General features: G+C 41.3%; 2 protein-coding genes across 10 annotated transcripts in view; one reads left to right on the top strand and one right to left on the bottom strand.

The window, feature by feature from the left end:
• Positions 1–16922, top strand: part of UBE2F (ubiquitin conjugating enzyme E2 F (putative)) — a 178856-nt gene that overhangs the window by 63146 nt on the left and 98788 nt on the right. The window lies entirely within an intron of this gene.
• Positions 10255–15306, bottom strand: LOC148116648 (uncharacterized). The gene is made up of 2 exons (XM_087885682.1): positions 13841–15306; positions 10255–10369 (listed from the first exon to the last, which is right to left on the bottom strand). The coding sequence occupies exons 1-2, from the start codon at positions 15218–15220 to the stop codon at positions 10349–10351; spliced, it is 1401 nt and encodes a 466-aa protein (XP_087741808.1). The 5' UTR covers positions 15221–15306; the 3' UTR covers positions 10255–10348.

Raw genomic sequence — 16922 nt, 5'->3', positions numbered from 1 at the left:
AACATACAATGTATTTTCTTTGAACAGAGTGTTTGGCTGGTTCACAAATTTAAACAGTGTTTAGTCATTTCAATTAAATTTACAATTTCTATATTTCCTTTTTGCCATATTTATTCCTCATCTATTTTTTTTAAAAAACCAGTATTACCCTTCATTCTCATCTCTAATCTTAATTTATTTTATTTTATTTATTTATTGGTTCAATTTATATGCTGCCCTTCTCCGGAGACTCAGGGCGGCTTACAATGCGTTAAGCAATAGCCTTCATACTTTTGTATGATATAATCAAATTCAATTTTTCCCTTCTATTCTATATTATACCCCTTCCCATTGTCATCTATTTTTATATCCATCCTCACATTGGTTAATTATTTAATATTACAATTGTTTAATACAAATTCAACATTTTTATATAAATGAATTAGTTATAACTATGTCTTTTGTATATTAATCAATATGAACATGAATATTCCAATTATTTTCATGCAATCCAATTTCTTACAAATCAATTAATTATATTTACCAATAATAATAAACCAAATAATTTTCCCCATATATTCCTCCAAACCACAACTTAACCATTTCTGCTTTCAACACAATATACAATTAATAGTATCTCAATTATTACAATTCCCTAGTTAAATAGAGCTTTTTTCTTTTGTGTTTTAAAATCTTTTTTTTTTATTTAAAAAGTTTTAATAATCATTACAACAATTTCCCCCCTCCCACCCACCCCCTCCTCCCTCTCCCTCCAACCCCCCTCCCCCCAGCCACCCACCCCCCGGACTTCCCAGAGCAAAAACAGGGTATAGCATAACAAACATAAGCTAAAATAAGCTAACTTTCTGTGGTCTCCAAACTCCCTCTTACTCTTTAACTCCCCTTTCAACTAACTAAACATATTCAAAAAGAAAATATAGGTTTCATTCATAAGCTATTTGAAACTTTTTAGTCCGATATTTGTTTTGAATATAGTCAATCCATCTTCTCCATTCCAATATATATCTTTCATTTGAATGGTCCTTCAAATACGCTGAAATTTTGGCCATCTCTGCTAAATTCACTACTTTTAGTGTCCATTCTTCAATAGTAGGCAAGTCTTCCTTCTTCCAGTACTGTGCCACCAAGAGTATGGCTGCTGTTATTAAATTTAAAATCAACTTAGTCTCTATAACAGTACAATCTGTAATTATGCCTAAGAAAAAGAACTGTGGAGTAAATTTTATCTTCTTTTTGAGAATATTTTGAATAATCCACTATATTTTTATCCAAAATGCCTTAATTTTTTTACATGTCCACCATATATGATAATACATGGTGGTTTTAAAATCTTGAACTCTCCTCTTTTGCCCTAAATTTCCCATTGTTTGCACCTACCTTTTTTGGTGTGAAAAAAGAAAAAGAAATCTCTCTCTGCCTCATTTTGTCACGTTGCAGCAAAGAACCTGCTTTACTTTCAGTTTTGTTTTTTCAGCATAGCTAGGGAAAAAAATCTGCTCCAGCACTTTTTGCAGCAAGCAGGAGAGCCCTGCGCAAAACAGCTGAGAGAAAATCAGCTGAGAGTCGGGAGGCCAATCTAATCAATTTATGCTAATTAACCTATGCTAAAGGGGCTGTTTTTTCTTGCTGTTTGCTTGCAAGAAGGTAACTGCTGCGAAGCACAGGCCAAAGGGTGGGGGCCAGTGGGTGGGCAGGGCTACATTCGGTGTATAAGACGCACCTAAATTTTCACCCCCTTTTGGGGGGTAAAAAGGTACGTCTTATATACTCCGAAAAATACGGTAAGATTGTTTAATTTCTGCAAGATTATTGATTTTAAAAAGGTAGTACTTCATTAGTTTTTCTCAAATACATGCTCCATCACTGGAGGTTTTCAAGAAAACCTCTAAATTGATTTAATTTGATTTTACTTTTGTTCTTAATTTTTGTATTTTACGTGTTTTATTCTGTTCCTGTTCACCGCCCTGAGTCCTTCGGGAGTAGGGTGGTATACAAATTAAATAAAACATAAACAATAAAACAAAAGATTGGACACTCTTGGGTGGTACTAGGTCTCCTGCCTTGGGCAAGGAGTTGAACTAGGAGATCTCCAAGGTCCCTTCTAGCCCTATAATTCTATGTTTCTATGTGACTCAGAGAGTTCATAAGAATGACAAAGGTACTTAATATTAGAATATACAAGTTTTTCTGATGTATATTCCAATCATTTTAAATGTCCTCAGTTTGTTTAGTTGCTTTCTGCCGTAGAAAATAAAATTTATAAAAGAAAAGTCATGTTCTTAGACAAGCTTCAGTGCATAGAGTGCTTTTTTAAATAAAATCTTGTAAGATTTCAATATAATTTTCTAACTATCAAGACAAAACTGCTTGGTGTTAAATGTGCATGTATTCTTTAAAGAAAATTCTATTACTAAATGTTCATAATATATGTACATTTTATACATCTGTATTGTATGGAAATGGAATTCCCACTACATTATGATGAGCTTGTCGATCAAAAGGTCTGCAGTTAAGCAGTTCGAATCCCTAGTACCGTGTAACGGGGTGAGCTCCCATTACTTGTCCCAGCTTCTGCCAACCTAGCAGTTCAAAAGCACGTAAAAAATGCAAGTAGAAAAATAGGGACCACCTTTGGTAACAGAGTTCTGTGCACCTTTGGTGTTTAGTCATGCCGGCCACATGACCACGGGGACGTCTTCGGATATCGCTGGCTCTTCGGCTTTGAAACGGAGATGAGCACCGTCCCCTAGAGTTGGGAACGACTAGCAAATATGTGCATGGGGAACCTTTACCTTTACCGTAGCATCACTATTTTTTAAATAGAAAAACAGCATTTCCATTTTATCCATCAGTTTTTAGTTACAAATTCAGAGAACAGAAAATTAATATGTAAAAATACCTTAAAATGGAATGTCATTATAACAGCTAAAATGGATTTTGAGAGACTTGGATCCTTACACTGACTTGTAATTTCAGGGAGGGAAAGATAGTGCTGTTTCAATGAGTTTGCTGCATATTTTAATTTCGCTTTTATATGTTGTCATTTGTTTAATGCAAATTCTTTAAATGAGTTTATGTGAAACACACAGAGACTAATTGGGTAAATGTGCTTGAAATTGCAAACCTCTATTGAAATGTCACAATAAGCATATTGTAACCAAATTTAGACATCAGTCTTCTGTCATGTTAACTAGATTGAAAACCAGAGGCTGTAATAATTGATACCATAGAAGAAGATGGCTTACAAGATGGCTAAAAAACAAGAACATTCATGTAGTGAAACATTAATTAGGACTATTCATAGCTGAAGCCAACAATGAGAAATAAGTTACTGAAATGTAAGTGTGACTTATTTGAAGCCATATATGTTCTAGGCACTTAAAAAAACAGTCCTTTTATCCATAACTCTTGAAATACATTTTCCACCTTGGAATACGACATCCTAGAACAAGTAGACACAGCCGAATCTTGAATTATTTCACTATATTGTTCCTAGATTAATTTAATGAGCAGAGTGGTTGGGTCTCAGTGGACCATCTGAAAGTCTAAACTTTGACCAATATGTCTTTTTAAAATAATAACAATATTCTTTTCTGTACCTCTGTACTGTTCCGTTTTTGTTGGTTTCATTCTTTCACAATTTTTCATAAATGCCCCCTAACTTAATAGGCTGTTATGTCTTGGAGCAGAATACAACTATCGACTTCAAATATAGCAAGACTTTCTTTTGATTTCCAACTGATCAGTTTAGCAACAGCTACTGAAGGATCCCAAAGATCATGCAGGGGAGCTTGTTGGCAGGTCTTTATATCCTGGCTTCAATCCACAGGTAATCTGATTGATGCTGTACCAGTAAACAAAGAAAATGCTGTTCCTGACTGTCTACACAAAAGCTTAACCAGGTCAGAAGACAAATGTGAGCCAAAAGGTTGTATTTTAATCCATCCTTACATAGGCTGGGAACTATATGCCTCAGGATGCAAACAGAGGTAATAGACAGGAACACCAAGGAGATACCCCCATCACTTCCAGACAGCAAAAGAACAAGTTGCCCAGCCAAAAATAGCTTCTACATTCCCAAATTTCAATTTCCAATGAAGAAGACTCATTTCAAGCAGGAATTCTTTGAGTCAAGTTTTTCTAAGTGTTCCTCAGAATTTTATTTTATCTATTTTCAGAAACACAATCTTCTTCAAAAAAGAGAAGATTAAGGTAAAGCCTGTAAGATTTCCAGAAAGAAACTTAAAATAGAACTGAGCTTGATTCTTAATGGTTCAGAAACTTACAGTATATTCTGAGAGTTTGCAAGGAAGGGAAACGGAAGCTTCTGATGACAAGAAATTCCATTTCCAGCTCAGGCAGGTAGCAAGACATTTCTGTTGGCTGATTCACAGCAAGCAAACAAAATCCTGCACCTTCTTCATCTGGGGTTAAAGCAGCCTTTCAAAAGATATTGTCTAAATCCTTGCTCTCCCAATTCTGGATACCTTTGCACAATCCTCAAAGAGGCAATTCCAGTCAGGTGCAAACAGCAGATAAACTAACAATTTCTAATTTCTTCCAGTAATATAGTGGAAGAAAAGTGCCTGGGCTGCCCTCGCACCTGGGCTGCCAACTTCAGTTGTTTCTCTTGCCTTCTTAAGAAGTTCAAGTGTCAAATTTAGTTTGAGCACAATTGGATTGATAGCAACTGTGTTTCCCCAAAAATGTGACTTACCCCGAAAACAAGCCCTAGCCTGATTTTCATGCCTGCGCCTAATATAAGCCCTACCCCAAAATAAGGCCCAGTTAGACCCTGCCCACCATCTGGCTGTACAAGGTGGGATGAGGCACAGGTGTAAAAATCAAGCTAGGGCAGGGGTGGAGGGTGAAGGTGCCCCATGCGTCCGGACCCAATTACCTCGTCATGCTGGTGAGGCCGCTTGCATCAGAATGCCATGAGGCTCATCTTGCTGGTAGAGCCGCTTGCAGCAGAACACCGTGAGGCTTGTTGTGCCAATGGAACCACTCACAGCAGAACGCTGCGAAGCCTGTCTTGCTGCTGGAGCCGCTTGCACATGCAACGGCACAACACACCGCACAGCATCCAATTGCGATTAGCTCCACCAGCGAAACGAGCCTCACGGCGTTCTCCCATAAGTGGCTCTACCAGCATGACAAGCCTCACGGCAAGCCTCGCAGCTCCTTCCAACTTCATGAGATCTTTTTTTCTTTCATGAGAAATTGGAAGGTCTGAACTTTTTTTTTTTTTTTACCGTAGTCCCACAGACTACTTTTGTTGCCCTGCATGCAGCAGAGAACAGATATGGAAAGCAGAAGGGATATGGCTGCCTTGGGGTGGGGTGAGGGTTTGGCATGGGTGGCCTGGCTGAAGGGCCCTCAGATAACCTGGTGTGGGGTGCATGGAGCAGCTCCTTCCCCCCCAGCCTTGCTTTGTTCTTCACAATGTGCAGCCTCTCACAGTAATGAGAATTGCAATTCTGGGAGATTGTGGGAAGCGCATGTTTACGGTAGAAGCAATGCGCAGCCTGTCCCTTTCAAGTGATCAACTGTCTCTGAGTGTGTGTGTGTGCATGAGAGAGAGAAGGAGAGGGAGAAAGAGAAACTGCGGAGTAGAGTAACGAGAATTGTAGGCAACGCTGTTGAAAGAGTTTCCCATCTGCTGTTTCTCTTCCTCTCTTTCTCTTTCCCTCCCTCCCTCCCTCCCTCCCTCTCTCTCTCTCTCTCACACACACACACATACACACACACACATTTGATCACTTGAACTGCCACACACCTTTTGCCCAGAGGGAGAGGAAATGGGCGAAAAGTGTTTGGGCACCCAATAGGCACCAGCCTACATTGTCAAATATTTGGGCTGCTGAGCACCAGCTTGCATGCCTACTCGGTGCTGCAGGTGCCAGACTATAGCTAACCTGAGCCGGTGCACTTCAGGCCCTGGCCCTGGTGGCCACTGCAGCTCTCATGCACGCTGTGCGAGGCAAGTGTGGGGCTGCCCCTGGTCACCTGCAGCAGCTCTGCAGCCACCTCACCTTCCGCCCAGTTGCTACCCAGCAGCCTCCACTACCTCCTGCTGGAGCTACACACAGCTGGCATGAGAGCTGCAGCACCCACCAGGGCCAGGGCTATAGTCCGGCACCTGCAGCACCAAGAAGTGTGCAGGCCGGCCTCAGCAGCCCAAAGGAGACCCCTGCCAGCCAGAGTTTCATGTCCAGCCAGGGAGCAGTTCCTGGGACTGCCTGATTCTCAACAAGCCAGCTGCATGGTGAGAGGGGGCTTCCTGCCCACCTGAAAGAGAGGCTGGGATGTGTAAAGGAGCTTTTCCCCCCAAGACCCTTGTAAGCGCTGGGCTCTACCCCAGGGAGCCTCAATCGGGGCCAAGTTCTCAGCAAGCCCTGGCCTCCACACACCCTGCCAGGAGGGTGAAGAGCTCCCGCGAGGCCAGCAGCAGCATGGGTAGCCATTTAGCGGCCAGCACAGCACCTGCCATGACCGAGAAGTGTCGCAGCAGCAGCTAGTCAAGCAAGTAGGGCAGGTGGAGGCCGAGGTGTTCCGAGATCGTGGCCCCTTTGTGGCTATGGGCAAGCAGACAATGGGATGGAGAGGGCGGGGCCAACAGTAGCTGCACTCCCATTCCCATCAGCTTCCATGCTCGCTGCCTCCTGCACGTCAAAAAAATAAGACCTCCCTGAAAATAAGCCTGGGTGCTTATTTCGGGGCCCAAAAGAAAATAAGACCGGGTCTTATTTTTAGGGAAACACGGTAATACTAAATGCATAGTTAACAGGAATCATCCTGGTGCAGTCCTTCCAGAGATCATTTTTAGAATTTTAGCTCTTCAGTCAGGCTTGAATTGAAGATTGGTGTTGGCAGTGGCATGGTGCAGGGGCACCTGTTACTTTTCCTCCCATGGCAGCTGCTAACTTTTCTTCCCGACGCAGTTGCAAGGGAAGTAGGAGGAGGCAAAGAAGGAGAAAAAGAAAGATTGATAAATGATGGCAGCTGTGGTAGCAACATGGAGTCACCTGCTACTTTTACTCCTATGGCAGCTGCTAACAAACTTTCAGCTGTTTAACATTTACTCCTGAAGCGGCTGCCAAGGTAGGAGAAAGAGAAAGAAGAAAAGGAAGAAAAAGAAGGACTGAAGAATGGCAGCAGTGGCATAATGCATGTGCAGGGGCACCTGTTACTTTTACTTCTATGGCAATTGCTAATGAACTATTCTTCCTGCGGCAGCAGCTAAGATAGAAGGAAGAGGAGGAGGAGAAAGAGATGGAGGAGGAGAAGAATGAAGAGAGTGCTCATTACTTCTTGACAAGGTTTCTAAATCCAGATGCTCAGATGCCCAGGTGGCCAAAAAGATTTGCATAACAGTTTCTAGTCTTCTTATTCTCCTACTCAGAAACATAATGAGGAGGGTAATTCTAATAGAACCATTTGTGTCTCACTAAAGTGGGGTTTCCAATCTGCTAGAAAGGAAGAACCTCCTTTAAGATTGTCGGTCTGATCTCTTCCGATTGACAGCTTGGAAACGGAATAGATTAAAGATCAAGTTCTTAAGACATTGCTTTATCTAGAATACTTCTTTCACAAGGTCAATTGGAAAATCTTTCTTATATGGTTTAGGACAGAGGTGGGTTTCAGCAGATTCTGACCAGTTCTGGAGAACCGGTAGCGGAAATTTTGAGTAGTTCAGAGAACCGGTAGTAAAAATTCTGACTGGCCCTGCCCCCATCTATTCTCTGCTTCCCAAGTCCCAGCTGATTGGGAAGAAATGAGGATTTTTCAGTAACCTTCCCCTGGATTGGGGAGGGAATGGAGATTTTGCAGTATCCTTCCCCTGCCACGCCCACCAAGCCACGCCCACAGAACCAGTAGTAAAAAAATTTGAAACCCACCACTGGTTTAGGACCATGGGCAAGTGCCTTCCTTTAAGAAAATCAGTGAAATTTTGGGATTTCTCCAGAAAATAGTCTGGAAGCTTCTGGGAACTCATATGTAAGTATTAGGGACTGCTTGCAGTAGTATTTTGTCCTAGAAAGACAAAAAGTATTACTTTGGTGCCTCACGTTGAGAGAGATTTTTGATATATTTTGATATTTCTGACCAATAATATGAACTAGTTTTGATGGCAGTCATGGGTATAACACTTGAACCATTTGTTAAGTAGAACTTGAGGTTTCTTATTTTTAAGGCTTTTCATTTGGTAGTCAGGCTAGAACCTGACTTTTTCAGACATCAAGTTTTGAATTTTTCATAAGGATAATTAGATGCTCTGGCCTGCTTGCTCTTTTAATATCAATTATGTAGCCAGCACAAGAGATACTTCTATTTTCTTTTTACTCTAATCCTTCTCAACAGCATGTGCTTTGGCACTGAATATTCTGTCCAGTGCAGGAATCCTCATATCATGCCAGACAAATGGCTGTCTAGTCTTTTCTAGAAAACCTCCAATAATGGTATGGATGTTTTTGCATGACTTCAGCATGCAAGCTGATCCACTGATTGATTTTCATATTCAGAACATTCTTTTTCTCTAAAATTTGGATCTCTCACTGTTTCCATCCCATTGGTTCTTATCTTACACTTGGATGCTGTGGAAAATTAATCTATGTGCTCTTTCCTATGATAATCCTTTATGTATTGGAACGCTGCTATCATGTCTCCCCTAATCCTTCTCTTCTTTAGGATAAACATACTTAGTTTTTTTAACTGTTCTTCATAGGATTTAGCCTCCAAGCCCTTTACTATCCTTGCTACTCTTCTATACGCTTCTTCCAGTTCTTTGGCATTGTGACCAGAATTGGCACAGAATAGTATATTACTTCCTCTGATCTTGACATAGTATCTCCCTTGTTGTAACCCCAAACTACATTGACTGTTTTCGTACCCGTATATTGCTGGCTTATGCTTAATCTTTTTAGATCCTTCTTGCAAATATTACTGTTAAGCTAGTTATCAGTGTCTTGTATCTATGCATATAGCTTCTCCTATCTGCATGCAGAATCTTACATCTCTTGCCATTAAACATTTTGCTGGATATGTACAAGTTTTGATCTTCAGATTCTACAAGAGTTCTTGTCTTCTTTCAAGTGACGTCTAAAAGAGAAGAGATGTGTAAAAAATCCTTTTAAAGCATACAGTAGAACCTCTGGTCACGAAGGCTTCTGACCACGACCAAATTGGGTTCCGACCAAAAAATTCACAATTTTTTTCCTGTGGCCGATTTCCCCTTCTGCGCCAATTTGTAAGCGCCAAATTTGCAAAATTAGGTTTGGATTGTGACCAAAGTTATGGAATGAATTATGTTATGGAACGAATTATGAATCGGGTTGTGACCAAAGTTATGGAACGAATTATGGTCGTGACCAAAGGTTCTACTGTATTTTTTCTCTTTTTAATATAATTTTAATGAAAATGTTTACTTAAATAAAAAAATAAAAAATATATAAAAGACAGAAAGAAGAGTAAAAGAAGAAAAAAAGTAAGCAAAAGTAAAAAGGAACCAATCTGTTAAGGAAAAAGAAAAGAAAAAGAAAAAAAGACTATGACTTCTAACTATCATTACAGCAATTACAATCAAAGTTATTATTTTCCCTCCCTTGTAAACATAACCATGATCCTTTTATCATCTTCTTCAACACTTTTTCAATCATGCAGTCTAAAATTATTATTTTAGCTCTTTCCATTTTCATTAAATCATTAAAGGTTCAGTATTCCACAAACATACTCGTTATTTCATCTTCTGTGGTGGGTACTCTATAATTTCTTCATTTTATACACATAAAATAATCTTGCTGGCTAATGAAATAGTATCCACTTTTGTAAATTCATCTGTCATAACCAAATATATTATTCTGGAAATCCTCTCCTTCCTCCTATAACTTTCACTCCTTTGTAGTTGTAAGGATCGCCTCTCCTTCCAACTTAAGAAAGTACGAACTCTTGAAACGTAGTTGTTCAAAAGGATTCTTTTATTAAGCAGACGTGAAAACCATCCAGTTAAAGCACAATCTGAATGCCCTTAGGCAAAGCAGTAGGATTAAAGTGGTAGAGACCCCTCCCTTTAGGTCAGAATGCGGATTTCAGCCAATACACAAGTGTGAAGATGTTTTCTTTACTATTTCCTTTGAGAACCCGAACACACATGCATTCCCACCACTTCCCTTTAAAGTGAGACAACCCACATGGCTATCATATAAATTCCTGCAGGTAAAGGGAATCTCAGGCTTCCTTGGCGCCAGGATATAGGTTGTAAAATATCTGATGACACAGGCCATCCAAGTCCCCCCTTCCTTCACTTGAATGGCAGTATCACTTTTAGGGATCTGACATGCTACCCTCCTTAGAAAACAAAAGGGTCCACCTGTAAAAAAAAACAAAAACAAATATACACAAGATTTCAAGATTTCATGATAGTAGATCAACAAGGTTTGTTAGGGTATTGGGAGTGAAATTTTCTCAGTAAGATTGGAGCCCTAACGTGGTGTTTAGCGACCCATTCATTGTGTGCTGATGGTAAATGTTTCCAAGCAACTAAGTATTGGACTTTCCCTCTGTGGATCCTAGAATCAAGGATTTCCTTGATTTCAAAGTGTTGTTCACCTTCAATCATGATGGGAACAGGTGGTGTAGATGCAGGTGGTCTGAGGGATGAGGTTACTTCTCGTTTGAGTAAACTGATATGGAATACTGGGTGGATCTGCCTGAGTGTCTTTGGAAGAAGTAGTTCAACTGCTACTGGATTTATGATTCTAGTGATGGGGAAAGGTACAACGAACTTTGGCCCTAGTTTCTTTGATGGTTGTAATGATTTCAAGAATTTTGTAGATAAGTATACTCTGTCTCCAATATGAAAAGGTTTGGGTTCCATCCTTTTCTTGTCAGCTTGAATCTTAAAAGCTTCTCTAGCTTCCTGTAAGGCTAATCTAACCACTGGCCACGTGTTTCGCAAATTATCCATCCACTCCTTAAGTGAGGGGATGGTGGGTTCTTCTGTGGGTAGTTCAGGCATGGGGCTGAAATCCTGGCCTGTTGCTACTCTAAAAGGGGTAAAACCAGTGCTTGAATGTACAGCATTATTAAACGCAACTTCAGCAAAAGGCAAAAGTTCGGTCCAGTTATCCTGTTGAAAATTAATGAAACATCTTAAATATTGTTCTAGTACCGAGTTCAAAATTTCAGAATTTCCATTAGTACACGGATGAAAAGAGGTGCTCAACCCCTGGCCAGTACCAAGTAAGCCCAAAAACGCCCTCCAAAAGTTGGAGGTGAATTGAGCCCCTCTGTCGGATATGATCCTTTGTGGAGCACCATGAAGTCGATAAATGTGTATTAGGAATAATTTGGCTAAACTTTTAGCAGTTGGGATCTTTTGGCAGGGTATAAAATGTGCCTGTTTTGAAAATAGGTCTGTCACAACCCAAATAACAGTATTTCCCTCACTGTTTGGCAATTCCACGATGAAATCCATAGCAATCTCTCTCCAAGGCGCTGCAGGTTCAGCTACCTTCTGCAATAGACCTGGGGATTTCCCCTGGCGTCTTTTTGCTGCTGCACAAATGGGGCAGCTAGCTACATAGCTTTCTATGTCCTTTTTTAGTGATGGCCACCAAAATTGTCTTTTAATCAGGTGTAAAGTTTTCACAAACCCAAAATGTCCAGCTAATTTGGAGTCATGGCACCGTACCATTAAGCATAGTCTTTGGCTTGCAGGGACATACAACTTCCCCCCCACCCAAGCCAAGTCTTCTTTCATCAGACAGCTGGATTTGTTGTTCAAAAACCATTCATCAGTGGCCAATGCTTGTTTAAAATTTTGGGTGATGTCATTGTCTGTCACTGTTTCTTGTTTTTTCTGGGATCTGGTGACTACTTTAGTGGCTAGTTGACTGTTTTGTACTATAGGTTTGATTACGTCTGACCTTGCACGAATGTATTGCGGTTTTCTGGATAGCGCATCCTCCAGAAAGTTTTTCCCCCCCGGGAGGTATTTTAGAGTAAAATCAAACCGTTTAAAGTACTGAGCCCATCGTACTTGTTTTGGGGAGAGTTTCCTTGGGGTCTTTAGGGCTTCTAGATTTTTATGATCAGTCCAGACTTCAAAAGGGGTCTTACTGCCTTCTAGGAAGTGCCGCCAGGTTAACAATGCCCAACGAACTGCATATGCCTCTTTCTCCCAAATAGCCCACCTTTGCTCAGTCTCATTCAACTTTTTGGATGTGTAAGCGCAGGGTTGTAGTTGGTCTTGCTCATTCTTCTGAAGCAGGACCGCTCCTATTGCCACATCGCTGGCATCTGCTTGTATGACAAATGGTTTCTCCGTGTCCGGGTGTTTTAGAATTGGTTCTGCTGAGAACAGCCGTTTAAGTTTTTCAAATGCTGCCTGGCATTCCATAGTCCAGTTCAATGGTTGCTTTGGTTTAGGGTTGTCCTCCCCCTTTGTTTTTAAGAGCTTGGTGATGGGGAGGGCAATCTGAGCGAATGCAGGGATAAACTGGCGGTAAAAGTTAGCAAACCCCAGGAAGCTCTGTAACTGTTTACGTGTGCGTGGAGGGTCCCAATCAAGTACAGCCTGCACTTTTAGAGGATCCATCTCAACCCCCTGGTGTGAAATGCGGTATCCCAAATAGTCAATTTTCTCCTGATGAAATTCACATTTGGAAAGTTTGGCATAAAGTTTGGCAGCACGGAGTTTGTTTAAAACTGCCCTGACTAGTTTTACATGTTCTGCTTTGGTCTCGGTATAGATTAAAATGTCGTCCAAATAGACCAGAACCCCCTTATATAAATGCTGATGCAGCACTTCATTTATTAACTGCATAAACACTGCAGGGGCTCCTTGTAACCCAAAGGGGAGCACCTTGAATTGGTAGCAGCCGAGGGGGGTGTTAAATGCCGTTTTCCACTCATCCCCTTCCTTAATTCTGACACGGTAGTAAGCCTCCCTTAAGTCCAGCTTTGAAAAAATTTTCCCTTTAGCGAGGTGTGCTAACATATCTTTCATAAGGGGGAGAGGATACACGTTCTGCACACTGATAGTATTAATGTTCCGGTAGTCAACGCATAAGCGTTTTGAACCATCTTTTTTCTCTCTAAACAACACTGGGGCTGCAATTTTTGGTCGGGCTGGCTCAATGAAACCCCTTGCTAGGTTTTTCTCAATGAATGTTCTCAGCTCTTCCAACTCCCTCGGTGACATGCTGTACATCTTGGGTTTAGGGAGTTTCGCGCCGGGTAAGATTTCTATTGCACAGTCAGTGGCGCGGTGGGGGGGGAGTTCATCTGAGGCTTTTTCGCTAAAAACCTCAGCTAAATCCTTGTATTCTATGGGTATGCCCTCAGTTGGTGTGGCGTGACCAGGCATGGCTGTTTCTCGATTCTCTGCCCCCTCAAGTCCTTTATGTGGATACTCAGCAAACGTCACCTTCCTCTGAAATTTTATGATGCCTTGTTTCCAATTGATTTGTGGGTTCCATCTTTTTAGCCACGCAAGGCCCAGAACCAATGGCCATTCCATGCCAGGTGCCACTATAAAGGTAAGCCTTTCCTTGTGGCTTCCAATGCCTATAGGTAGAGGCACGGTGCCAATGCCTATAGGTAGAGGCACGGTGGCCAGAGAAGCTGGCTCCCCTCCTGCTATTGACCCATCTAGTTGGCAGAAAGCAATGGGGGTTTTCAGCTTTCTTACGTTAATCCCTAACTTCCCTACTAAGGTTGGGCTGATCAAACAATGGGTGCACCCCGAATCCACTAGGGTGGGGATACTTATCTCCCTGTCCTGGTTTGGGATAAATAGTCTTAAGGGGAGGGTAAGCGGTTTAATTGGTTTGCTTACCAGTGGCTCATCATCTGGATCGCTTCCGAACGAGTGTGATTCCTCCTGTTCAGATGCCAGGGTTTCTTCCCCAAAGAGGGGAGAGGATGGGACTTCTATGGTCTCCCTGCTCCTCAGGGCAGTCTCCTTCCCATGCCGACCCGGTTTTCCAGGACCCTCCCCTGGTGGGTGGTTCCGGGCGGGTGTTTGCGAACGACACTCTGCAGCTCGGTGCCCTTCTTTTCCACACTTGAAACAGGCTGAAGATCTCGGGGAGAATGCGGTTTGTGGTTTGTGGGGCTCTTGCTTCCATTGGGGTGAGGATTTCTTCCATGCTCGCCCCGCTCGATACTGGTTTCTGGCCATATCGATCTCAGCTTCTTCGGCGGTGACATACCATTCATGTAGGTCATTCGGTGCCCCTCGGGCCACGCAGGCATTGTATAGATCATCACTCAGTCCATCCTTGAAACAGCTCACCAAAATATCTTCCGGCCAGTGCACACGACACGCGAGGTCCCGGAATTCTTCGGTATACTCTGCTACTGGCCGTCGCCCCTGCCTCACCACCTTAATGCGGTCACGTGCTTTGCGATCTGCCAGTGGGTCCTCGAACCGACGTCGCAGGGCCATCATGAAATGGTCGAAATTCCGCAGTTCTGGTGCGTTGGCATTATGTAGGGTCACCATCCATCTGGCTGCGGCACCCTCTAGGGCTAGGGTCACAACTCGCACTCGGGAGCCTTGGGTTTGGAAATCACGCCCATACTCTTGCATGTAGGTGAGCACATGTGCCACAAAGAATCCTAATTGTTGCGGATTCCCATCAAACTTCACCCCAAGAGGGGGAGTTTCTCTTTCCAGCTGAGGAGCCCGGGGTTGGTTGGGAATGGGCGCCCGTGTGCGTGCTGCCTGGGGGGGAGGGTTTGCTGGGTCTTCTCCCGTAGCTGCTGCACCATCCGCTCGATAGGCGGCCTCCAGGAGGGGGGTGCCTCCCCTGGCATCATCCATGACTGCTGCCCTTTCAGTGCTCTTTGGTTGTTGTCCTGGCTCCCTTCGGATGTTAAGATTTTCCAAAGTCTCCATCACCAATTGGGTTACATGCCTCTTCAGATAGTCCTCCCTCAGGGGTGCTTCGGTCAGCCCTCCCTGGTCAGTAAGGGCTTCTAGTTCCAGTTTCCACCCCGGTTTTCGGTTGCCACGGTTGAGGGTGACTCCTCTGGTTCTCTCATCCCAGCCATCTTTCTTCCCAATGCCAATTGACCAGCGGGGCTTTTCAGGATTCTCCAGGGTTACCTCATCCTCTCCGATGGGTCGCACGAGGCAGGCATCCGACTGGGTGGCGGTTGCTGTCTCTCCCCAGCAATCGGTTTCTCCCAGCTCTCTGCTTTGTTCAGACATGGTTTGCAAGGTCCCCTCAGTAGAGCAAAGATTGCTTCTCTGGGTTGACCGTTTTGCAGATTGTGCTTTCTGTAAGGATCGCCTCTCCTTCCAACTTAAGAAAGTACGAACTCTTGAAACGTAGTTGTTCAAAAGGATTCTTTTATTAAGCAGAAGTGAAAACCATCCAGTTAAAGCACAATCTGAATGCCCTTAGGCAAAGCAGTAGGATTAAAGTGGTAGAGACCCCTCCCTTTAGGTCAGAATGCGGATTTCAGCCAATACACAAGTGTGAAGATGTTTTCTTTACTATTTCCTTTGAGAACCCGAACACACATGCATTCCCACCACTTCCCTTTAAAGTGAGACAACCCACATGGCTATCATATAAATTCCTGCAGGTAAAGGGAATCTCAGGCTTCCTTGGCGCCAGGATATAGGTTGTAAAATATCTGATGACACAGGCCATCCAAGTCCCCCCTTCCTTCACTTGAATGGCAGTATCACTTTTAGGGATCTGACAGTAGTAATAACTTTTTCTTTATTTCAAATTTGTAATAATAAACTGAGTAAAAAAAACAAAAGGTTTTTTTTAAATGTCCATAATATTTTAGTCCTTTTCAATTACTCCAATACTCCATATTACTGTAACCACATGAAGTTCCCAGAACTTCTTGTTTCCCATTTATTTATTTATTTATTTATTTATTCATTCATTCATTCATTCATTTACCACAGTCAGCCAATTAGCTTCCTTGACAGGTTTAAACATTCTTCTTTCTTTCTTTCTTTTTTGCATTTTTTTTAAAAAAATTTTTTAAAATACACAGACAAACATACAATACATCTTTTCGGGACAGAGCATTGATCCGATCATAAATTTGTTCAGCTTTTTGTTCCATCTTTAACACAATTTTATGTATTCTATTTTTGCCATAACATTTATTTCTTAATCTTGGCTCACATATCTCAACTATTATCATTTTATAGTAAGCTACTCATATTAACTTAATCAAAACAGTTACCCTTCTATTAATCCATCTTAAATCTTAATTCAAATAATATCTCATAATACATTTCACAATTCTTACCCTAAATTCTCACTATACAGTTCAAACGTATTTATATTTCTGAATCTTATTTCAATTTCTAAAACTTCCCTACATTTTATTATTATTTCATATACTATTCATTAAATCTTTTTTTAGTTATTACTTCATCAAATTTAAATCTTATCTCTAATCTTAAAAATATACCAATAAAGTTCTTAATTCAAATAATACAACATAATACAATTCCCAATTATTTCCCTAAATTCTGTCTATTTAACAATACCATTTATATAAAAGCCAGTTAAATAAATCTTATTTAATTAAATCATAATTCTATATTGTTTCAGTTTTCTTTTCTTTTTTGCTTAGATAAATGTATTGTTGACAATATTCAGATTATTACAATTGTTATAGGTATTTAAATGATATCCCAATTATTATACCCATCAATTTTCTCAAATAATACCATCCAACAACTTAATAAAAATTAATTCATTATGTCAATTAATATCTTTTCTTTTTACATAATCTAATTTTCAAATATTTTAGCTTCAATCTATAATTCAATTCTAAGTATCTGTAACATATTCTTCTCTCATTTCTATCTTCCTTTCTCTCTTCCTTTTTTTTATTTTTACCCTTTTCTTTCCCCTTTTTTTCTTTTGTGTTCT

This window comes from Pantherophis guttatus, chromosome 1 (genome assembly GCF_059756535.1).
Source record: "Pantherophis guttatus breed Tessera chromosome 1, ASM5975653v1, whole genome shotgun sequence".
In the NCBI taxonomy this organism is placed as follows: Eukaryota; Metazoa; Chordata; class Lepidosauria; order Squamata; family Colubridae; genus Pantherophis; species Pantherophis guttatus.
The sequence above is the reverse complement of the archived record's forward strand: the minus strand, read 5'-3'. Positions and strand labels throughout refer to the sequence as shown.